General features: G+C 49.2%; 2 protein-coding genes across 7 annotated transcripts in view; one reads left to right on the top strand and one right to left on the bottom strand.

Moving 5' to 3' along the window:
- Positions 1-21,580, bottom strand: part of LOC123930500 (myelin-associated neurite-outgrowth inhibitor-like) — a 75,600-nt gene extending 54,020 nt beyond the window's left edge. Inside the window, exon 1 of the mRNA XM_045986729.1 lies at positions 21,424-21,580. Within this exon, the coding sequence (XP_045842685.1) occupies positions 21,424-21,580 (157 nt within the window). The remainder of the gene's footprint in view (positions 1-21,423) is intronic.
- Positions 1-24,569, top strand: part of ZFP90 (ZFP90 zinc finger protein) — a 98,258-nt gene that overhangs the window by 53,558 nt on the left and 20,131 nt on the right. For 2 of the 6 annotated variants that reach the window (XM_045989073.1, XM_045989072.1), the window contains exons 1-2: positions 21,560-21,728; positions 22,008-22,074. The exons of 1 other annotated variant lie outside the window; for it this stretch is intronic. In XM_045989073.1, coding sequence (XP_045845029.1) covers positions 22,042-22,074 — 33 coding nt within the window. In that variant the 5' untranslated portion in view covers positions 21,560-21,728; positions 22,008-22,041. Of the gene's footprint in view, positions 1-21,559; positions 21,729-21,834; positions 22,075-22,818; positions 22,932-24,569 lie in introns of those variants that run through there. 3 more of the 6 variants (XM_045989074.1, XM_045989075.1, XM_045989076.1) reach the window with 3 other exon arrangements.

Here is a 24,569-nt window from a genome sequence, read left to right as displayed (position 1 = left end):
CTCTTTTCCTGGGGTTGTGCTCGAGTCCTGATCTCATGGTTGAGCACTTTTTAATTTCGGAGTAAGAGAGAAGTCAACTCAGTGTGGGACCTTTTGTTGCCCCGCCCTACACCTTCTCTTCAGCCTGTATGGAGTCCTGAGGAGTGCCTTAGACTCTCCTTCCAGAGAAAATGGATCCCAAATAAAAAAGCCAGAATGTGCCAGATTCCTCATCTTCTAGGAAAGATCCCTGTTGGCACCTGGGTAGCTCAGTCAGTTAAGCGTTTGCCTTCTGCTCAGGTCATGATCCTGGGGTCCTGGGATTCAGTCCACATCGGGGCTCCCTGCTCAGCAGGTCAGCAGGGGAATCTGCTTCTCCCTCTGCCCTTCACCCTGATTGTGCGCGCGCTCTTTCTCTCTCTCAAATAAATAAATAAAATCTTAAAAAAAAAAAAAAAGGAAAGATCCCTGTTATAATTCAGTGGTTAAGCTGGTTCGTCTGGAGTTGAATTTCCCGTCTCAGTGCTGCTTCTACTACTTACTGACTGTGAGGCCTTAAGTTATATAGAATCTCTAAACCTCAGTTTTCTTATCTTTAAAATGGAAGCAGCAATGGTGGCTCTTTCATAAGGTTTTAAGAGGATTGAATGTAGGGTAACCAACTCTTCCCTGTTTGGGACTCTCCCATTTTCACACCAAAGTGCTGCTTCCAGGGAAACCCCTCAGTGGTTGACAAAATAAGACAATTGGGCACCCCAGTAAATGACATAATGCCCAGCAAGCAATTAGTTCAGTATAAGCAGTTCATCCAGGTTCCAGTCAGCTGATAATACTGGCCTTTTCCCTAATTAATGGATCTGATAGGAATGTTGCCTGGGGGACCCGGAGTCCAGGATTCTGTTCACTGTTCTTTCCCCTTCCTGCTCTAAAGGCTTCCTGGGCACCCCTCCACCCTCCCTGGGGCCTCAGTTTATTCACCCATTAAATAAAGGAGATGAACTTGAGAGTCACTGGGGATTCTTCCCACTAAAGCCAATGAGATTTATTCAGAGACGCTCTCCCAATGCCTGGTAAGGCAGCCTTGAATACAGATGGTACCAGGTATGCATTCGTCTGCTTGACATGTCATTGAGCAAAGCCCACGCACGTTCTAGCAACACAGTCTGCCTCAGGAGAAGTCTGAATTGGAAGTTTCATTTGCACCTTGATGGTGACGTTTTGCCTACAGCTAGGGCTGATTTGGCTCTTGGAAATCTTGACCTACGTGTTGGGGGGAAATGACAAGATAATTGATGTGCTTGTACTTTCACGGGGTTAGCAGTCAGCCCCAGGAATGAGTATGCCATCAAGAAATGCAGATTTTCCCCCAGGAAAGCCTTTTTCCTTGAGGGGATGCAAAAGGTGGCTTCTTCTCCTGGAGCAGGTGGAATCTAGGTTTTAACCCCTCTTCGTGGGACCCACCCCAATATCCAGATTTCAAGTCAAGCCAAATGTCCCAGTAGGAAATAACTGGGGCCCACCGAGATCTGGGGCTTGTGAGTCCTGGGTTATCAGCCTCCCCTAACTGTGTGTCCTAGTATAGTACTGGAGTCACAGAAGATGCTCACTAATCTGCAGTACTTTGTCATTCCCAGGCGCCTCACTGGGGCCTCCGCACACATCCTGCCGAGCTGCCTGCAACATGCTCAGTTGATAGGAAGGGCTGTTTTATTTTAGCTCTCTCGAGGAGGATGATGCCCAGGTTGGACAGAGCTCCCCAGGCTTCGGGATGTGTACCCCTCTCAGATGATTTGATGATTGTCTAGTTGGGTCCTGGGAGATGAGAGGCAGTTGCCCCTGAAGAGAATAATCAACTTGGTTAACTGTCCTGGAAATGATTAATTCTGAGGCCAGAAATGCAGCTAGTCTTAGTACTGGAGGAAGGAGAGACTTATTTTTTCTCTAGGGCTGCTTGAGATGCCTCCAGATTCTGAGATACAGAGATGGGAGGTTAACATCCTGGTTTGTCTGGGACTGTCCTAAGTTTTAACACGGGAAGTCCTGCATCCCAGGAAACTCCTCGGTCCCAGGTCAAGTGGGACAGTTGGTCACCCTACACAGAGATGCCTGGGTGGTTTCAGCATGAGGACCAAGTGCCCATGTTGAGGCAGGAAAGATCGAGGAAGCACAGGAGAAGCCCTACCAGTAAAATACTATTGGCTGGGAAGGGTCGGTGGACAACTAACGGGTAATCACAGTGGAGGCCATAGCAGTGGCCAAAGACAAGCCATTTCTGAGGCAAATGACTTTTAGGAGACCTGACATCTAGCAAAGAGGTTTTCAGGACTGATCTTTTGGCTCCAAAAGCCTGAGTGGAGACTTAGGATGGCCAGAGAGGCCAGCAGTGGTCAGCTGAGTGACCATTTCAGGGTCACTGGCAAGAGGCAGCCTCATAGCCAAAAAGCTGGCCTGTGTGTCTGGAGCATAAGTATGTCCCCAGGAAAATCTCAGATTTTCAGGGGGGTTCACTCGGATAGGGTGCTAAACCCAGCCAGATGCTGGCAGGAGCTCATACTCTGACATGAGGCATGAGAGCTGGTTCACCCTAACTTTGTTCTGGGCTGCTACAGTAGGCTGAATAATGGCTTTCCCCCCTTCTCCCCAAAGACACCCCCATCTTAATCCCCAGAACCTGAGAATGTTAGCTCATATGGATGGCAGAGGGGATTCTGAAAATGTGATTAAGTTAAGAATCTTGAGATGGGAAGATTATCCTGGGTCATCTGGGTGGGCCCTTAAAGTAGTCACCAGTGTCATTAGAAGAGGGAGGGAAAGTCCCAGAAGGAAGCTAGAAAGGTGATGCAATGACGAAAGTGGAGGTGGAGTGATGTGCTTCGAAGCTGAGGAAGGGGCCACAAGCCAAGGAATAGAGGTGGCCTCTAGAAGCTGAGAAGGCAACGATTCTTTTTGCAGGGCCTCTAGAAGTAACTAGCCCTGCTCACACCTTGGCTTGAACCCAGCAAAACCGGTACTGGACTTCTGACCTCCAGACCCATAAGAGAATATATTTGTTTTCACTGTGAAGTTTGTGTCGATTTGTTACAGTGGCGATGTGAAGCTAATATGTTGACGAGTTGGGAGTCAGAGCTTGGCCATGTCTTATGTCTCACATTTGTCTTCACAGCACATCTCACAGGGCTGAGAAAAGTGGGAGAGAACATGGAGATCCTTCTCAGTGTAACTTTCCTGAGGACTAGGCTGCCCAGAGTTTTAGACCAGCACCTAGAACAGAACTTAAAACATGGTAGTTGCCCAAACAAAATTTGCAAAGTGAATGAATACTTTCAGTCCAGTGATTGAAGGGGAATAGCTCCTGAAAGGAGCAGAAATACCCTCCCGGCATGACTAACATGGACCCTCATTGAAAACCCTGGGTCCCAACCCCAAGAATGCCCCTCTTCAGACCCAAGGGCTTAAGGGGGTCTCACTCTATGAGTAAGCTGGTGAAGGACTGCCAAGTAGTTTAACCAAAACTTTGAACACATTTAAAAATTTCTCAGCAATGATACACTATACAACATGAGAAGATTATTAAAAGTCCCCATTGTGTCTCATATTTTACATGGTACCATGTGACTTTTATTCATTTAAGTTTATTTATTTTTTTAGTAATCTTAACAATATGAGCCAATATGAGGCTCAAACTCATGACACCAAGGTCAAGAGTTGCATACTTTTCCAACTGAGCCAGCCAAGCACCTCTGTTTCCAGGAAGTGGGAACTGGCCTTAGGAAGCCACAGGATCCTTTCCCTTCTTGCTGCCTAGACACCTGACCTGGGGTACCTGCTGGCTCTTGACATTGAACACACACCCACTCTGGAATTGAGCTTAGAGATTAAAATCGTTTTCAAAAACTTGGAGGAACAGATTATTTTGTCAAAGAAAAAAAATTATTCCTCTTACTAAAAAGATTTTTCAGGGAAACAACATTGTGCCCAAGGTACCAACTTCTTCATAAGGAAAATTAAGGAGGCACTCTTTCCTCTAAGTCTTAGCAACTAAGGTGGAAACATGCAGATTTGGATTGATACATCATGAATCTATAAGAGGAGTGTCTAGAATACCCAGCAGCTATGTGGGGGCACCTAGGGGCTCATTCCGGTTGTTGAGAGAGAGGTCTGAGGTGATGCAAAGGGGGCAGTGAGGGGGCTCCTCTGACCTCTGGTGATGGAGTTCCCACTGTTTTTGTCCTTTGTCCTGGCCTTTGTCATGACCCATATCCACCAGGCTGGACACCCACAGGACACAGACGAGCTGTGCCTTGTCTACTTGTGAGCTCTGCAGTGCTCATTCCTGGACTTGGCATAAGTAGATGTTCCATAAATGCTTCCAGAATTTCATTGAATTATCCCTGCAGCTTGGGTAGAAGATACTTACATGACAGGCCACCTAGTTCTGTTGGCAAAAGCTCTTCCTTCTCCTGGCCTTCTCAGAAGTGAGGTCTGTGGAGGAGAGCATGTGTCACTCTGGGCCCTGGTCCCCAACCAGCCAACACCATTGACCCCAGGGCTGTTCAGTACATGGACTCACCCAGAGCCCCAGAGTCACCTGCACCAAGCAAATGGGAAGTTGGCTTTCCTGTTTCTTCCTCTCTTTGACCCCTTCCTTCCACTCATAGCGGTGGAGTACGGGGTTGACCATTCAGTGTTCTAGGTGCTGGGGATACAAGACAGGCAAGGACCTTGCTTGGAAACCTCTTTATGGATGTACACAGAGAAAGAGGTTGATCTTTGCTTCTCAAAGAGTTAAGTTAAGAGAGGACTTTATTACAAATTGCCCAGAGGAGTGGATGTTCACCTTTGTGGGGATTCTGGTATCCATTTCCTCTTCCCTTTGGTGATATGCTCCACATTTTATTTGAATGTCCATCCTTCCTCTATACAGCCCCTGCACTTCCTACCCTCCCCAGCCGCACAGGCAGGCCTAGATAGAGTGAAGCAGTCCCATCCATCTGTCTCTAGCAATTGGCTAATGGTTGGACACCAGACCCGATCTGGATCACCCAGACCAGAGGGACTTTTAGGGGTCCCTGGGAAGATGTTTTCTTGATCATATGGAGAAATACCCACTGACTCTCCTGGATGGTCAGTGTAAACATGGGTTTGGGACAGCTTTGACCTCTTTATGGCGTTAGGTGTGGCTAGTCTGGGGATGAAGCCCATGGCCAGAGGCAGTCAGGCCAGAGAGAATCCAGACCAGTGGAGTCATGGCCTACCCAGAACCTCAGCTGGAGCCCCAGACACCTCTGGACTCTGAGGTTATGTGAGCCAACCCACTCTCTTTATTGTTTGCATTAGTTTGGTTTGGGTTTTTTCTGTCCTGCGGCTGAGAGCATACTAGCTGATCTTACTAAAGAGGAGTTTCAAATCTGGTTTGCAAGGTCAAGACTGAGGCAGTCTGAGTTTAGGGGAAAGAGGGCCAGGCACTGGTTGGTGACCCATTCAAAGAACAACAGCCTTGCACCCCCAGCTCAGAAGAAGTAGGAAGGAGACCTGAATATGGACTGAGGATCCTAGGCAGGTGGGGTGGGGAGAGGGCTAGTGCCGAGCCCCAGCCTTAACTGGCAGCTCCCTTTATTTAACTCCACCTGACTAGTAAATGCAGAGTGCAGTCCACTTAAAAAAATCAGAGCAGCTGCCACTTCAAAGCAGGAAAGATGTGTGTAGGTGGGTGGGGAGGAGGCGGATAATTATGCAGGGAAAATAGTTTTCTTGATATTCTTCTGGAAATGTGCATGGAACGCAGGGAGCAGCAGGAGAGATGACAGCAAAGGGAAAATATATTCGTAGAGAATGTGCACCGTGCCTTCCAAAGGGGCATAGGATGGAGCGCGCCGCACGCCGCCTGCTCATCTGACCACAGCACCCTTCTCTGGGGAGCATCTGAGACTACATGGGAAACCGTCACACACGGCACTTCATCCATGAGCGACTAAAGGATTTGCTGGGAAGGACTGAGTCCTCCTTTTGTGTGTGTGTGTGTTTGTACAACACACTGACTCTTCCTCATGACCAGTGGGGCAGGGTGCCATTCGCATTTCACACCTGGACTTTTCATGCCATGCCGTAGGGAAGGAGAGGGAACTTGTGCCTAACAATAGAGGAAGCCACAGTGTACCTGGGAGAACTAGGAGCTCTGTGTGCCATCTCTTTGCCCCCTCAGGGGTCTGCCCTCGGATTCCCTGCATGCTTTGAGCCGTAGAGGGACACCACCAAATTTTGAGAAGCAGCTCTGAGTCTGTGAACGTTGGATGCTAATAATTATCCAGCTGTGAGTTAGCTGAACATTTCTTAGGGCTATTTCTGTGTAATTATAAATATTTGAGGATATTAAACTCCCAGGTTACACATTGAGGGTATTATTTGAGCAATGGCTGGCTGTGGAGCTGAAAATGCAAACATCCTTTCATTCCTCCCTCCTGGAGCACTTAGAATATTTTATGGGATTCAAGAGAAAAAAAGTTTCAGTTGAGAAAAAAAGAAAAAAAAAAACCCTAGAAGCAAAGTCAGTTGCTAATATTTCTGAATAGCTCTAAATCAAAAAAGAGGAATGTGACCACTTTACTTGTGGTGGGTTTGTGATGCATTTTCTCTATGGGTTAGGAAAGCAATTACCATCAAACAACCTACTTGTGCCTCCATTGTGATAAAATGTTCCCTCTAATGGGGCTGACATGCCAAACAGAGGGCCTTTTAAAGCACTTAATGTTTCCGGAAGTGTTCACACGTGTGGGGCTCCTTGGTGTGCACTGAGAGCCTATGCCTGGCTCCCTTTAAGGACATGTTGTGGTGCAGGGGGTTCAGAAAATCCTTTGAAGCAGCAGCTGAGGTCTGGGACACCAGCAAGGTCTCCACTGCCCTGGATCTGTAGAGTGGCCCCCTGAAGCCTTGGGACCTGTCCTACCCTCCTACCCTTATACCCTTGATCACCCTATCCTGTCCGTCCATCCCCTGAAGTCTCATATCTCCTCACCTGCTCCCTATATGTGTTCCTCCCACCCTAGAAAACAGGGGCCATCTCCCATAGACACATGCACAACCTGTCCTTCCGTCTTCTTTGAACCTATCCCTTCCTGCTGCAGCTTCCCCAAAGGCCCCAGGGGTTGCCATTCATTCTCCAGACCGCCAGTGTTCCATGAGACCATGGCTCCTGTGCCCTTGAGCACCGCCCCCCCCCCCCCCCAGCCTTTGAGGCTCCTACATGCTGTCCCCTCTCCTCTCAGCCCTTGCTCAGGCCCTGGCTCATCCTTTCTCACCTCAAAGAACTACCTTCATCTTGGGTAAATTTAACAGGGTGTGAATGGCCCATCACAGAGGCCAGGTCATGAACTTTCCTGATGCCCTTCCACTTCCAGACTGGAAAGTCTTGGCCACTAGGTGACACCTCGCCACACTGAGCACCCTCTCACTCTGTCACCCTCTGCTCCTGCAGAGGCCTCTGTTCCAGCTCTGAGGATTTTGCGGCCTCATTTCTGGCTGGGACCCTGTCGCTATCCCTCTGCCTCCCTCTCAGGCCCCTGAATCCCATCATCTCCATCCCTCAGCCCCGGTGCTGCCATCTAAGACCCCTTAAGCAGCCCCAGAGAGAATCCTGACCCCGCAGCCTCCCTTGCCCCTACCGTACCTGGCTTCCGTCCTCAGTTCCTAAGGTCACCGAAACGCCCCTAAGGATGTGCTGTTAAAAGTTCTTTAGAATTAAATAACCTGGACTCTCCTCCCCCATCCCCCTGCCCCCCCGTAGATGCGGGCGGCAGGCAGGGGGCGTCTTCCGAGACACTAGGGCAGCATGCCGTTTGCTCCCCAGGGGCGTGGTGGGCACTGCAGGAGGAGAAACTGTCCTACATCTGTTTGAAAGCTCTAGGTCCTCACACAAAGGTGGGATTGGATTAAGCGGGACGGATCCGGGAGGCTGCGCTCCCCTGACGACGCTCCAGCTGCCCGCATCGGGCTCCTTTGCAGTTCACCATCCTTGGATGAGGGAGCGAGAAGAGGATTCGGGACGCGGGGTGCAAACCCAGGTGGACCCACGTCGCGGCTCAGGCCAGAGTTCTCTGCCCACACACTGGCGGGCTGCCTCGTCCTGCAGCGCAGGCCCTGAGCGCCCCCTGGAGGCTGTGCGCTCCGCCCAGACCCGGGAGGGTTGCGCCCACGAAGAACTAACTTCCTGCCCATCAACTAGAAAAATAACCGCCTAAAAGTGGGCAAAGGACAGGAAAAAAAACATTTGAAATGAAATACAAATACCTAGTAAAACGTTAATCTGACGTTTACATAGGCAGAATCTGTTGCATGCCATTACATGCTTCCACTCCTTTAAACCTCTCAGCAACTCTGCTAGGGAGAGACAGTACTCCCATTCTGTGAATGAGTAAACTGAGGCAAGGACTTGCTCAAGCCCACACATAAAGTGACAGGGCTAGGATCTGACCCAGCAGCCTGACACCTGAGTCTGTGGACTTACTCACTACATTGGACTGACTCTCAACATATGAAAAATATATACTCTGGCTAAAAAACAAAGTGTAAATTAAAACAATTCATTCAATAAATTTATTCTACAAGTATTTACTGGATGACTACAGTGAGCCAGGCCTAATACTGGGTGCAGGAGAATGGATACCAAGACACACAAAACATTAAACTCCTATTTCAGTGGGGAGACAGACAATAAATAAACATGAATCTGTAGTCTATGGCAAGTAGGGTAAGTGCTAAGGGGAAAATAACAGGGTAAGGAGGAAGGGGAGGGCTATTTAAATCATCTGATCTGATCAGATCCTTCTTTTTGAAAAGGTGACACTTGAGAAGAGATAACCACAGGTTATCTGGGGGAGAGCATTCCAGGGCGAGCAAGGTCCCTCAGGTCAGTGCTGAAGGCACTGTCTGCATAGTCAGCATGAGGTGGTGGGCGCCTGTCTAACTACTGTGGGCCAATGCCTGTGCCCAGGGCCATGCTAGGCTTTTGGGAAAAGTCTTGCTTCCTAACCATTCAGTGGGGATGATGCTCATCTTTGCTCTTGGCATTCACTCCCCTCCCTGCAACTGGCCCCATGTGACAGTTGTCCCTCATGAGTCTCAGCAGGAGGTGGGATGATCTGGAGAAGGGGAAGGGAAAGCCCCCACTAATATTTGGGTGGGGATAACTGACCCAGATTCTAGGTCTCTAGTCTAGACAGCATCAAAATTTAGCCCTTTAAATATGTTGAGAGAGCTCAGTTGGTTAAGCTTCTGCCTTTGGCTCCGGTCATGATCTCAGGGTCCTGGGACCAAGCCCCAAGTTGGGCTATCTGCTCAGGGGGGAGCCACTTCTCCCTCTCCCTCTACCTACTGCTGTGCCTGCTTGGGCTGGCTCGCTCTCTCTCTCTCTCTCTCTCTCTGTCTCTCAAAAAAAAAAAAAAAAAAATAAATAAATAAATAAAATCTTTAAAAACATTACTAAATAAATAAACATGTGGGAAGAGGTTTCATTACTGAGGGGGACATCTAACCCTTACCCCAGACTCTGAGAGGGCAGCTTGCACAGAAGCCTGAGGGAATCTGGATGAGTGTATCTGCACCTTCCAATGGCCCCAGCAGGATCCAGATGCTCTTGCTTCTGTGTTCCCTTCCCAGGTCTCTGTGGTCTTTCTTCCTGACGAGATCTTGGAGGCACCTGGAATTTTCAGTGAATGTCCCTTCAGTGAGCTGCCGGTCTATTGGCCAGGGTAGGAGTCCAGGCCTTGACTGTAGTCTGCATGGTCTCCTTTCCTCCAGAGACAGAAGCCCAGTGCCTGCCACCTCCTCCTTGCTGTGGCCAAAGTTCATGCTTTTCCCTACTGGTTTGGTCTGATTTCATCCGTTTGAGAGTAGATGAGTCACTCTTTTAAAATTCCTTATCGGGGTGCCTGGGTGGCACAGTAGGTCAAGCACCTGACTCTTGACTTCAGCTCAGGTCACGATCTCAGGGTTGGGAGATCCAGCCTGGCTCTAGACTTTGTGCTTAGCACAGGGTCTGCTTGAGGATCTCTCTTTCCCTCTCCCTCTGCACCGCCTGCTGCATGCACACACACTCTCTGTCTCTAAAAATAAATAAACAAATCTTTTAAAAAAATATATAAAAATTGTTTTATATGGTTATATGTTTTATATGGTGAACTGCCCTATGGATCAGTGTTGAAAAACTTCTGTTGATTCTTATGTCCACCTGGGCTCTTTTGAGTCCTGCTTGGATGACCTGAAGAAGGCATGAGCTGGTTTGGAAAATGAGCACAAACTGGGGCAGAACCCGGAACACAAGCGACTGGGAGGAAAGGCTGCTGTGGAGACCAGCTGGTATCTCCATCTCTCTCCCAGGGTCACATAGTCTCTGAGCTTGCTCTCTTCCCTGCTCAAACAGCAGCACCTCTGTCCCCCACCTTCATTCTGAGTTTCCTTTCCCCGTCTCCTAATTTGCTTGCTGAGTCTCTGCTTTCTTATATCGGAACATGGCACTGGGATGAACATCTTTTGACCTCTCTGTCTCCTCCTCCCCGCATCTGCACCAGCCACCAACCACCTCCTCCCTGGAGTTCTTCATTCATGTTCCCAAGCCAGCTCACCTGTTTTATGCCAAGGCACATCATCTATCTCTGGACAGTCCTGTCTGGCTTTGATCACTGGGGCCAAAAAGGTAGGGTGAAAAGGTAGCCAGCATGAGGCTGTCCGTTCTGCCAGTGTCCACGCTGTTGTGGGCACCGCTATGAGACTGTCTTCTATGGTCCCAGATTCGCTTTTTTATTCTGCTTACCCATGCTTGTGTTTCAATTTTGACCTTTGTGATTGTTGTCTGGAGGTCTTTTAAGGGTCCTTAAAAATTCCTCAGGCACCCAGCCTGCTTCACTGCAGAGGCACCTACCCAGACACACAGCAGCCTGGCAGGGGAGGGTCATTCATAGTTAAACAGGAAGTCCCTTCTTCCTCCCACTTTAGTCTCACCTTTCAGCAAAAAAGGGAGGGGAGGCCATATTTAATAAACACCATCCATTAGATTAGATCGACGGTCTCTAAATATTGCATTTCTTCTAGAAACAGTATCTCTTGTCCTCACAGAAGAGCATGTGGTCAAGAGGAAATTGAATAAAGTCCTTTAATCAGCCGCAGTAGTATTTGAATCATTTAATTTAGGATCTGACAACCACAAATTACTTTATTTTCCAGGCCAATTTTAGCCGACCTGGAGAGCTGGCCTAGTCCGCTTCATGCTTAATAAATCACTCCCTTGCCTGAATGTGCGAAATTTGGGGAAGAGATTTTTCTGGGGCTTTTCAAGCATAATCATCAACAATCCCCCGTGCCGTGTGTGCCTGACATGAGTCCTTGGCCAGGCTCCCTTCGCATGGCTTTGTGGCTGTAGAGTGAAGCCTCCAGCTGAGAGAGCCCGGGACGTGAGGCCCAGAGCTGTCACCTCTGCGGCCTGTGCTCTTTGTTCCTGGCTCCAAGTTCCCATGGCTCAGACAACAAGCCAAATCAAATTAGATGCCAGACACAGGCTGCCTATTGTGGCTCCCCCTCTGCCGCCTCAGACTTTTCAACACCTGCCGAAACCCCTTCACTGGAAAAAAATGAAAGAGGAGCTTCTGATTTCAAACAACTCCAGTGGGACATCCCAAATATGGCCTCTTCCTGAGCCATGTTAAATCACCTGTGAAGTCCCCGCGAAGGGCAAAGTGCAAGATTTCTCCTTCAGAACTAGTCTAGATGTCATTGTATCTGAGCCTCTGGCAGATGCCTCCCCTGGCCACTGGGCAGATGGAGCTGGGCTGAGGAAGACTCATAGGACTTCATTCTGTCTGTACTGCAAGCCACAGCCATGTGTCTGTGCGAAGGGCTTGCTTTTAGGCCGCTCTGCTTATGTTGCTCATTTTTCTCCATTGATTCCAAGGAGACAAAGTGGTAAGAAGGAGGCCGGGAGGACAAAGCAGGATGCGTGGCATTCTTGGGGGCATCTTGCATTCCTAGAGCTACAGCACTCATAAGAACGTGGCGTTAAGAGAGGAAGAATCTCGTGTGGGCCGGTATATGCAGGGAATTGTGTTTTTTATTTATTTATGTTTTAATTTCATTTATTTATTTTTAAAGATTTTATTTGTTTGACACGGAGAAAGAGATCGCAAGCAAGCAGAGAAGCAGGCAGAAAGAGAGAGAGAGAGGAGGAAGCAAGCTCCCCACTGAGCAGAGAGCCCAATGCGGGGCTTGATCCCAGGACCCTGGGATCATGACCTGAGCCAAAGGCAGAGGCTTTAACCCACTGGGCCATCCAGGCACTCCTATTTTATTTATTTTTTAATTCTTTTTTAAAATACTTTATTTATTTATTTGACAGAGAGAGTGAGCACAAGCAAGGGGAGCAGCAGAGGGAGAGGGAAAGGGAGGCTCTCTGCTTGGGGTCGTGACCTGAGCTGAAGGCAGATGCTTAACCCACTGAGCCACCCAGGCTTCCTGGGAATGGTAAATTTTCATGAAATTCATTGTTTTAGAGTTTCTTAGTCCAGGATGTGTTGATGTGAAAACAGAACCATCAGCAGCCAAGGTTCCAAGGGGAAGCATGTACCTGTAGACACCTGGAAACTCTGGGATGGAGCCAAACGTGAGAGCCCTCCAGGCCTCCTGGGAACTGCATGACCACAGGTAGCATCTCCCTGGTGCAGACCTGGGCTCCTCACCCATCTCCTGGCTCTGGACACCCCTCTCTGCAGGTGAGCTATTGGTTCCTGCTCCCTCCCCTCAAAACTTGAGCGGGTTCATCTGGTCATGAACCAGATGACATGGCCCAGGGTCATGACACTTGACCCAGTACTTGGAGAGCCGCTATCTACCAAGAAAATCCCTTCTGGCCCCTGTGTGTGTTGGGGGTGTGTCTCCAGGAACAGAGTGCCCCATGCACGCTTGTCAAAGCCCTGGGCAGCTGTAGGGCCACTGTGCTGTACAGGTGTTTGTCAGGAGACCCCTCTTGAAACTTATCTAAACGGCACCTGCCCGTAGGTAAGCATGGGAGCAGAGATGGAGCTTTGGGGGAGTGCTACTGAAGCTCCTAATCCCTCACATTGTCGCCGCCACTGCCTGAACCCCCACCACAACCCTGGGCCTGACTTACCTAGTTAAACCTTGACTCTGCCATTCACCCTTGTGTAACCTGGAGCCCCTTTCTTAATTTCTCATGCTTGAAAGTGGAGCAGGGATAACAAGAGCACTTTCCTTCAGGATTGATGTGAAAATTAAATGAGATAAGAGTTCAGAAGCATAAACTATTTGGGATGGATAATAGATCGTTTCACCCTAGATGCAACTGGAAAAACTGGATGCAATATAGAAAATGTAGATGAGTGTAGACTGGTATGATCTTAGTCTAGGAAGAAGAATATGTTTTGAATTAACACAAGAGTGAAATTTCGTTGAAAAAAATTTAATTTGTGTTTAGCCCTATACACATGACTCATAAGATATAACTATAAAATAGTTTGTCTTGCCCTGGGATGAAATTTAAGTTAAATCCCTGTATGACCCCTTTTTACACCCCTGGCCTGCCAGTAATTTTTGTCTCTTTCTTCCTCCCAGAGGCTTTCTTGATCAAGCTCTAAAATGACCCCGTGCTGTTTCACTCATGTCAGCAGCCACCTGTGGTCTGCTGGAAACATTCACTTACCTTTTTTTCCCCTCATGATCGCTGGGCTTGCAGGCAGACCCCAATTTGGCCACTCTCCTAGCTGCACTGTGAAGACATCTGGCCAGGCTGTCTCCTGCCATTAAGATTTCTCTGATATAAATTGCCGTAGCTCCCTGTATCCCTGAAGCTCCAAGGGACATTCATTGAGCCTTCTGAGTGATCCCACAGAAACCCCTTTCCCAAAGCTTGAGCTGAGGAACAAGCATCCTTCACTGTCACCATGGAGTCACAGCCGCAACTCCCCAAATGTGTCCACAGAGCCCAGCATACTGCAAATGCTCAGATAATGATGGCCTTTCCAGCCTTCTGTCCTGCCTCCCACGGCCCTGCCTCTCAGTGGCCACCTGGACTTGACTGCCCCTTTCCTGAGCAGTCTAAGCCCTAAGTCCCAAGGGCAATTCCAGTCCTTTTCTTTCTTTCTTTCTTTCTTTCTTTCTTCTTTTTTTTTAAGATTTTATTTATTTGACAGAGACACAGCGAGAGAGGGGACACAAGCAGGGGAGCAGCAGAGGGAGAAGCAGGCTCCCCGCTGAGCAGAGAGCCCGATAGGGGCCTCAATCCCAGGAGCCCGGGATCATGACCTGAGTCGAAGGCAGACGCTTAAAGGCTGAGCCACCCAGGCACCCCAAACCCCAGTCCTTAAGTGACAGTTATTGAGAGGCCAAACTGGGATTCCACTCTAAGCCAAAATATTCCTTTCTAGTCTTTGCCAACTGCCTCCAGAGAGAACAATCTCTCTGCGCCTACCATATGAGGGTGGATGGGCAGGTGAGAAAGACGAAGGTGTCCAGCCAGTCACAGAAATGTGATGGGTATGGCAGTGTCCCAGGCAAGCACCAAACAACCCCCACAACGGCTGGTGGATATTTTGTCGCATTAAGGACTTATTCAGGGAACTCATGAGAGAAGAATTGCAAAGCCTCTTGTTCAGTGTGACCAAAGGCACTTCAGGAAATAACAGGCCCGGAGGCAAGATGAAAGCCATGCCCCAGGAAACAAAAGAGGAGGAGGCTGGAGAGAAGAAGATAATGAGGATGGGGAGAAAGGGAGGACCCTGAAGTCAGAGATGCCTTGGGGAGAAACCTTGGGTTTGAGGATCAGCCCAGAAGCCCTGACAGAGGGGTCCGTGCTCTGTTCTCAGAGTGGCCCAGGAGGAGACAGATGGTCTGGAAGGCCAGGCAGGGCCCCGGGAACATCCACACCAGCAAGCCTATCTCAGATGATTAAAAATGGCAGCAGATAAATTTAACTAAACATGAGTAATGGGGACACAAAGGGGAAGTGAAGAGAAATAGAATATTTTAGCAACATAAGGAAATGAGAAGAAAATGACTTTGCAATGAAATGTCAAACTTCTGTGCCTGGAGGAGATGTAATCTGGTCATTGCAGGCTCAGGGGAACGGGGGAGTCTGTGGTTATTTCAAGCAAATTTTAATTCACTTTAATTTAATAACATATGGCCAAATTCCTTTGTGGCAGTGTCAGAGGATAGAAACGGGAGTCAGAGAGTTACCTGGGGTGTTTATTTTTGTTGTTTCACAAGGAGCTCTGTGTGTATTCATCTATCCTTCTATCCCTCCATCCACCCATCCATTCATTCAGAAGAGTATATGCTAAAGCCTGAGGATTAGGAAAACAAAAGACAGCCTTGCCAGCTCCCACCTCCAGGACATCCTGGTCATTTGAGGAAACAGGCAAGTGAACAGAGAGTTATAGTATAGGACCACATTGTGGGTCTAACATTCAGTGTTCATTAGAAGTTTGTGAATTGAGGGGGCACCTGGGTGGCTCAGTAGGTTGGGTGTCTGTCTTCAGCTCAGGTCATGATCCCAGGGTGTGGGCTCCCTGCTTAGCGAGGAATCTGCTTCTCCCTCCCCTTCCTGTTCATGCTCTCTGTTACTATCTCTGTCTCTCTCAAATATATGAATAAAACCTTTTTAAAAGATTTTATTTATTTACCAGAGAGATAGAGCACAAGTAGGCAAAGCAGCAGGCAGAGGGAGAGGGAGAAGCAGGCTCTCCACTGAGCAGGGCACCCAAAACGGGACTCAATCCCAGGACCTCGGGATCATGACCTGAGCCAAAGGCAGCCAGTTAACTGACTGAGCCACCCAGGTGACCCTAAATGAATAAAATCTTAAAAAAAAAAAAAAAAGTTTGTGAATTGAATGCATGATTGAAAGGGTGGTTCTGGGAAGGCACCAGAAAGGAGTAAACATCAAGCTGGGTCTTGAAGAATGAGTGAGTTCATCAGGTAGACAAGTAAGTTGTGAGCAGCCCAGGAGGAAGGGACCACATGTAGCAAAGGAGTGCGGCTTACGATCATGGAGCTGGAGGAGACTGCCCAGGGAAAGTGGACAGGATAAGAAGAGGAAAAGGACAAGGAGGAGACAGAGGATCCGTGGATTTCGAATGGGGAATAACACTCTCAGAAAGGCAGGCTCTGAAGACCTAAAGCCTACCCTCACTGAAATCTCTACTCCAGCCTGGATGCCTATTCGCTCTTCGAGCCTCAACCCAAGCATTATATCCTCCAAGAAACATTTCTTTCCAATTCAGGTTGGGGTGAGTACCCCTTCCCCATGCATGCTCCCAGTACACCCTGTGCCACCAGCCCTGTCACTGCCGATCCCACCCCCATATTGGGTTAGCTTGTCTGTATGCCTGCCCATCTCCCAACAGAGGCTGCGATGCCCAGTTCTGGTGATGCCCTTCCCAACACTGGTGCCTCTCTGGCTTCTAGCCAGGCTGTCCCATCCATCCCTTCCCAAGGATTGCCCGTCCAGAGAATTGGCCCCAGAAGCTGAGAGGTGCTGGGAGGTGGGCTGAGAGACAGGTGTTTTAATTTAATTTACATCATGTTGGACTTTTCTGCTCTTCTAGAGATTATGGAGTGTTGGGGGTAAGAACGCTCTTTAAGCCCCCAGGATCGTAGCTGGAAAGGGTGGGTGGTTAGGACTCCTTGCATCTAGGAGAAAAAGCCATAGAAGCCTGGCTCCAGGGCAGAGAAGCTGGAATGGCTGAAGAGGTCAGGTGAGGGCCTAGCAGTAGAGGGACCCATAACAAGCCACCTTCCTAAACAGAGCTGCCCCCAGTTCCTTGCCAGAGGGAAATGACAGAGCTGTAGGTGCCCTGGATGTCCTGGTTGCTAGGCGGCAACGGAGGCTACGCCAGCGAGAGGGTCGCTATGGTAACCGCAGAGCCCAAAGCACTGTTATGCCCAGACCCCCATGGAGGGGGGGTGTGTGTGCAAGTAAGGCCCAAGGTGTGGCACCCTGGAAGGTAGTGGATGGGTGGCAGTCAGCTCCAGGCAAAGGCGCAGGCTGGGATGATAGACCCAGCTCACTTTTGCTTCCATGTTTTCTCACCTCCCCTCAGGTCACACCTGCGCAGTTTGAGCCAGGCATAACAGTTGTAGGAGAAAAATAAAATGGGGCTTTGGATCCGCCAAGCCAGATCTTTCATTTTACAGATGAAATAGAACCCGCAGAGGGAAAGACACTTACTGGTGACTGCACAACTGCAGTCCTACAAATAGAGCTGAAGAGAAAATGACGCAAATGACCAAAGACCTCATCTAGAATGTATTCTGTTGTTTAACTTATCATTTTAAATTTAAATTGTTTTAAACCCCAGCATTCACCTCATGAGTTAAAAAACACCACAATGCCACATGGAACTTATGAATCTCCTTCAGCTGATCATATGCATCTTTTTCTTCCTGTACCATTTTCTTTCTACGCCAACTAGCATCTTTCCCTCCCTGGCCTTCTATTTCATCCTTAAAAGGAAGGAGCTGGCCTAGCTGATCTCAAAGCCCATTACTCTTTATGATAAAGCAAAGCCTTCATTTCATAAACTCAGCCAGGTTGACTGGGTACATATTTACTGGGCATACAAGTGGGTAAGATCCTCTTGGGGCTACAGTCCAAGTCAGACAGCTGACTACAGTCAAATGTCTCTTTTAACTGGGCCCCTGGCAGGCTCAGTCTAAGGGCAGCCTAGCCTAGGTCCCTTGGATTCATGTATCTGGTTGTAATGTTAGAGAACATTAGCCATGAACAAAAATTACCTTGTTGAGAATAATTGCAAATTAAATAACTTGCAAGTTTATTTTAAAAACAAAAACTCAGGGGTGCCTGGGTGGCTCAGTGAGTTAGAGCCTCTGCCTTTGGCTCGGGTCGTGATCCCGGGGTCTTCAATGGAGCCCCACATCGGGCTCTCTGCTCTGTGGGGAGCCTGCTTCCCTTCCTCTCTCTCTGCCTGCCTCTCTGCCTACTTGTGATCTCTCTCTGTCAAACAAATGAATAAAATCTTAAAAAAACAAAACAAAACTCAGAGGGGTGCTTGGGTGGCTCAGTTGGTTAAATGTTGACTCTTGATTTCAGCTCATGTCATGCTCTCAGGGTCGTGAGACTGAGCCCAGCAATCGGCTCCATGCTAGGCATGGAGACTGCTTAAGATTCTCTCTCTTCCTCTCTCTCTGTCCCTCCACCTACCCCATCCTCACCTCTTCAAAATAAAACCCAAACTCAAAAAATAAAAAATTATGATGTGAGAATAATCTTATTTTAGTTTCTAGTTCCTCATCATTTCTTGCCCTCCTTCTGTATCCTATCTTTGGCTTATTTTGTCCACTTCCTGGTTTCTAAGCAGAGTCCCCTGTGTTTGGCTGGAAAAGCCCTCAGATGCCATTAGCACCTTGAAGTACCTGGTAGGGCCAATCTTCCCATGGCTAACCACATCCCAGTCACTGAACATCCTTGTCTCGGATAACAGAGGTATCTGGGGAAAACCTTCCTTGAATAGACATTTTTCATAAGTCCAAGCCCATGAGGAGAGAGCGGGGCCAGGCCACCAGGACAAGATGGGATGCTAGGATGCATCTGGGGCTCCACTGACAAATGAGGAGACTTGAAAAACAAGGGGGCAAATGACTGGCTGAGCAAGGTGGCTGAGCCAGAAGCCGAAGTGAGGTCTTCCGATGCCTGGTCCTTGAGACCCTTGCAGGGACTACATTGCCCTTGAGGTGACACCACTTGGGTCCAGCCTGAGTCGCCACAGCTGGGTTGGAGCAAGAGTCTGTGGGTCCCTTCAGCTCAGCCCAGGGGAGAAGAATAGCACTAGGGAGGTTTTGTGAGGAAATCCAGGGTAGCGCGAGCTCAGAAAACGTGGGCTCAGAAAACATAGATGTTAGGTGAAATTTCTTTGAACTGAAAAACATTTTCTGGGGCTTGTAGGGGCTTCAAGCTTGACTTGGGGGTAGTTGGCAAGGTTAGTAATGGTCCAGAAACTGCCAAATTAATGTTCGCATTATTGTTATGCAGATGACTTTGCAGGAGTAGGGGGGTCCTAGTGGCCAGCAGGTGGCGCTAGAGCCCAGCGCGCCGCAGATTGACGCCTGGAAGCTCGAAACTGTAGCAGGTGTTGGTCTGATGTGAGGGAGAGGGCCCGGGCGCTGAGATATCGCTTTCCTTCCTTTCCGTCCCACTCAAAGCTCGGCCTCAGATGTAGCAATAGATGACTGAAGCTACGCAGCCTCCACTCAGCGCCTCAGTCCTATCCTCCTGGCCTGAGAGTGCATGGAAGACCGGGGACCTGAGTTCCCTGTTGGTCCAGTAATCGCTGGTTTTCTGGCTTAACAGAGTCGGAGCTACCTTCATCAGGTCCCACTTTTTCTCACTGGTTCTTGTGGGAACCAGGGGGTTGAACATTTTTTATGAATGTTTTTAAGGCACTGGAACTTGGATATTCCTGTGCTGTGGGGAAGGCCCTAGCCAGAAGGCTTGGACCAATGGCAGGGCAAGTGAGGAATTGGTCAAATCCAGGTGAATATTAAAGATCGAGCAGATCGGGCACCTGGATGGCTCAGTTGGTTAAGCGACTGCCTTCAGCTCCGGTCATGATCCTGGAGTCCCAGGACCGAGTTCCAAGGCATTTGGCGTTAACAACAGGTCTTTTCGCCTCTGCCCTAGCTAGGACAAAATCTCGCTAAATAGTGCATTATCCGTTTCTCAGCAGAGGCACTTCTCAGAGTGCCTCGGGGTGTGAAGAGGCTTTGGAGCACCTGGTGGTCCCCGCCGATCCTCCTGGCCAGGACCTCAACTGGACCTGTGAGATAGTCTTTTCAGCAGCAGTATTCCCAAGTCCAGAGCATACGCGGAGGTAGTTGATATGGAGACAGGAGGGCACGGAGAAGAATGTGGCTCTTGATTGGCTGCGAGGCTGAATAACCCCACGCCCGCGTCATAGCCATCAACCCCCAGATGTGGACTGGCCTCGGAGAAACTGGCCACTCAGCTGTCTTCGCCCTGTGGCCAGACAACATTGGCCGACCAGCATACCTGACTTTCAGCAGCAGAGACAGCCAGGTAGAGCACTACTTCTCGGGAGGGGAGACTGCCACCCCCCTCTCAGTGCCCTCGGGGAGCCAGAATGCGTTCCCTGAACGGAAAGAAGGCCATGAAAAACAAAACTCAACTTTGCCTCATTTGTCTCATTTCACCTCCAGGTGAAAACTGGCTTTCAGAGCTCCACCTACCACTCTTAGGTTGTCATTTTTGCCTCGTTTTTGCCCTCTGTATATTCCTTACCAATTTTCCAGTGCATCAGTGTATTTTAAAAGGTTTTAAGAACTATTCCATCCGGTGTTAAAGTTGCTTAGCCGCACCAGCAGAAACGTAAGTGCATTTGTGAGTTCCTTAGAGGAAACCCACCGATACTGATTTGGGAGATCAGGCTTCGCTTCAACCTCCTCCAACTTTCTCAGTTCATTCTCACACCCAGTTAGTTCCACAGCCTCATAATGTTGTGAGCTGCACCCTTCACCCCCCCGGGAGCTAAAGCGCAGCTGTTTTCCTGCGTTTCCACTTACTACACAATGAGAATTCAGGCTGCTCTCCTTACACACAGCCTGTTCTCTAATTCCCTTTCCCTTTCTCTGGAAGGCATTGGGGATAATTATGTAACCGCCCCCCCCCATTTTCCCTGGGTGTTCTCAGTGTTTGAGAGTTTTCTTTCTCACATTCATCTTTGGGAGTGGGGGTAGAACCCTGCAACTCCCCCCCCCCCCCCCCCCCCCCCGCCAGGTGGAGGACTTGGCATTCTGAGGTAATCTTTTCATTTGCCATTCTAGTTTCCTTATAGAGCCTGCGAAAGAGGGGTAGTGTCGGGGCAACGGTTAGTAGCAACAAGGCAAATTCAGCACTCGGCTCCTGTTTTGTAACACCTGAAAGTGTCTAGCCCCAAACAAGTCATTCTTTAGAATATGAAAGATCTAAATCCTCAGCTGAGTCCCGATTATCAATTCTAGGACAGCAGGAAAAGATTCTCTTATTCCCTTGGAGTAATAAGTGACTCGAGTTTCTTAGTCGTAGTAGGAGTGGTCTGAGGAATCAGTGTCCAAACACTCAGTAGTGACCCACAGGTGAACAAGGCATAGGAGAGGCAACGGAAATAGCATCTTGTGATGATCACTTCATCACCTTTCACTGTCCTATTCCTATAGCTGAAGTCAGTATGTGAAACATATCTTGCTAATAGGTTTATGTTTTTATTGTTGGCCTCGTCCACAGCGTGCACACTAGCTCCCAGAAAGTAGGGTCTTTCCTTTCCCATCTGCCGTTGAATCCGGCCCCAGCAACATTCCCCTAGCACAGAAGAGGTGTTCAGTGACTATTACTGGAATAAATGAACGTACGAGTATCCAAGCCACATCGCGCACCCCACCGCAGCTCCCCGGGTGTGGCGCAGCGACCTCCCAAGCGGGACCCACACGCGGGGGCCTCTGGGAAGTGTAGTTCTCCAAAGCCCCGGAGTTGCGGGACCGAGGCTCTGCGTGCGCAGGCGCACTTCCGGCTCTGCCCCGCCGCTGCGGCCATTGTCCGGCCCCAGTGCGGCTAAGGCCGCTTTGGGCCGCCCCTCTGCACATCAGAATTGGAGAGGACTGAACCTGCAGTGAGTGCAGGAGGAGCTGGCCCCAACCCCGGGTGGGCCCGACGTCGCAAAATCCGGAGTCCGCAGGAGGCGGTAATTCCGAGTGCGCGGGTCAAAGCGGCACCTCCCACGGGTTTGGCTTGTATCCGCCCGGCCGCGCCCACCATCCTGCGGGTGGGACTGGGCGTGGCCAGAGGACGGTGTCCAGGATGCCGAGAGCCTTTAATTTGGTATCCGGGAAGCGACAGGCCTACGCGCAGTCCGCGTAGCTTCCCAAGCCTCTCCGGGAGAAGTGGCTGAGGGACGGAGGCGGGCGCTGCGGGGAGGGGTCGGCTTGCAGCCGAGTGAGTGGGCCCTGTCCTCTCTTCCCAGCCCCAGTCTGGGAGCCGGCCCCAGCGAGGCAGGAATGGCCCCGAGGCCTCCGACGGCCGCGCCCCAGGTGAGCAGCGCGTTCCTCACTTCCCCAGGGCGTCCCTACCGGCCAGGCCCCCCGGGGCGTGTTTAGAGCAGTCATTGTTTTCCCGCTGTGAGACAGCCTTTCCTAGCTTGGTCATTCCCTCGGAGCCTCCCAGCCCTGCGAAACCCAGGATATCCAGAGCTGAGGAGAGTGGGCGTCCCAAAACAGGGGCCGCACTGTGGGGAGGGGCAACCCGGGCGGTGCGGTTCTGCGGGAAGAGTTAAGAGTGAATGTGTCACTGTTGAGAGTCCTGAGTGCCAGTCCAATTCCTTGAACGATGTCAGGGAATGGGGAGGGGAGGGTGACAGGATAGAAAACTATAGAGGAGGAAGTTAACTGTTAGGGAAGGAGAGAGCAGCCCCAGCCTCTGACCCAGGGGTCATAAAGAGATGATAGGAGCCCAAGAAGTCTGGCCAGGATTTGCCTTGAAAGAGGCTGGAGATGGGCCAGGAGGGAGAAAGAAAACATATGGAACAGGAAGGACCTGTCCCATAGCTTTTCTTGTTTTTTTTTTTTTACCTTAACAAAGATATAATAGTGTATACCCCCACATGTCCAGCCTGCAGCTTCGTTAATATGAAGCTGTTTTTTAAATTCATTTATTCTGGTGAGAGAGGAGGCATTTTCTAGAAGCATCACAACTCTGAGGTTATGCGCTGATTTACCTAGAGTATGTGTGAAAATATAACAAGGTTCAGATGGTATTTTAATCCACACTCTCTTTAGAATTAAGGAAAAATCACAAACTCCAATTACTAAGCATGTGAAACTATCGGAATCAATCCAGCGGCGCCTGCCTGGCACAGTTGATTGAGAATGTGACTCTTGAACTCCAGATTGTGAGTTTGATCCCCACATTGGGTATAGAGATTACTTAATCCAGATAAAAATACTGATTAGTAATATCATATAAAAAGCAGTTTATGGTAAATTAGTGGCACCTGGGTGGTCTAGGTGTTTAAGCATGGGACTTTTGATTTCAGCTCAGGTCATGATCTCAGTCAGAGTCATGAGGTAAGACTCTATGCTCAGCGGAAAGACTGCTTGAGATTCTCTCTTCCTTTCCCTCTGCCCCCTTCCCGTTCGCATCCATGTGCGCTCTTTCTCTAACATAAATAAATCTTTAAAAAAATAATAAAACAGTTTATAGTAAATTAAACATATAATGCCTTTATATGTTTTACTTCTTGTTGTGTGTTTTTGTTTTATAAAGGTGAGCCTTAAGGAGTAAAACAAGTAACAATACTAGAACAAGATAGTGGTTTGGTTTGACATGAGCCAGAGCAAATAAATCACTGGTCATCAGTGCAGTTCCATATAAAGTGCTTCCTCAGCAGGCTGTGAGAGTTAGGATTGCTTAACACGCTTAACATCTCATGGGCGTGATGATCCTTTCAGTAGGGGTTGCCTTTTTTTCTTCTTCTTTTATTTATTATTTTTTCTTAAGATTTTATTTGATAGAATGCATACAAGTAGGGGGAGTGGCTGAGCAGGGAGCCTGATTTGGGGCGGGGCTCCATCTGAGGATCCTGGGATCAAGCTGTGAGCTGCAGGCAGATGCTTAACTGACTGAGCCACTCAGGTGCCCCAGGGGTCGCCTTTTTTTTTTTTTTTTTACGATTTCAGTTATTTATTTGACAGACACAGAGAGGGAACACAAGCAGGGGGTGTGGGAGAGGGAGAAGCAGGCTTCCTGCTGAGCAGGGAGCCCGATGCGGGTCTCGATCCCAGGACCCTGGGATCATGACCTGTGCTAAGGGCAGACGCTTAATGACTGAGCCACCCAGGCGCCCCAGGGGTTGCCTTTTTAATGGTGAAAGTGGATTTGAGTTCTGAGCAGTGACTGTTAGGGACTGCTTTAAACTACACTTTCAAAACTTTGTTGCCCAAGTACTCGAGTTCAGTTGTGTTCTCTTGGGATGGCCTGACAGTCCCCTTGGATTACCTAATCCAGGCTGCAGATAATGACCCTGGTACAAAGACAACAACTGAATCCACAAAGGGGGTTTTTTGGTCAGAAATTTCCCTTTGTGGAGGTTCCTTTTCTCTGAGCTTGGCCCTCCAGGGAATGCAAGAGATGAGTAATCGAGTCATGTGACTGCTTATCCTGGAGCTAAACTGAGAGTGGGGGTAGCCTCCTGCAGAAGTATATAGCACAGGGCAGGTGATGTTTCTGAGGTCCAGAGGCTGCTGTGCGTACAGAGAGGAGAGTGGAAATTCTGCCTGTGGGAAACAGTCAGCGGAGATGCCACTTCAGCACAGAAGCAGAGTCCAGCAAGTGAAAATGAAGGGGGTGGAGATAGAGCTGATGGACTTGGTGCATCAGGGACATTGGGAGGCAAGAAGATGAAGGGCATGGTCGTGAAACTGTTGTCCTGTGCGACAGTGGGTATGGGCCACAGGCAGTGGGGAGATAGGAATAGAAGGGAGTTTGGACGTTTTTCTTTGCGGCCCTGGTAATCCATTCATTCATTTAT

Source organism: Meles meles, chromosome 19 (assembly GCF_922984935.1).
Source record: "Meles meles chromosome 19, mMelMel3.1 paternal haplotype, whole genome shotgun sequence".
NCBI lineage: Eukaryota > Metazoa > Chordata > Mammalia > Carnivora > Mustelidae > Meles > Meles meles.
The sequence above is the reverse complement of the archived record's forward strand: the minus strand, read 5'-3'. Positions and strand labels throughout refer to the sequence as shown.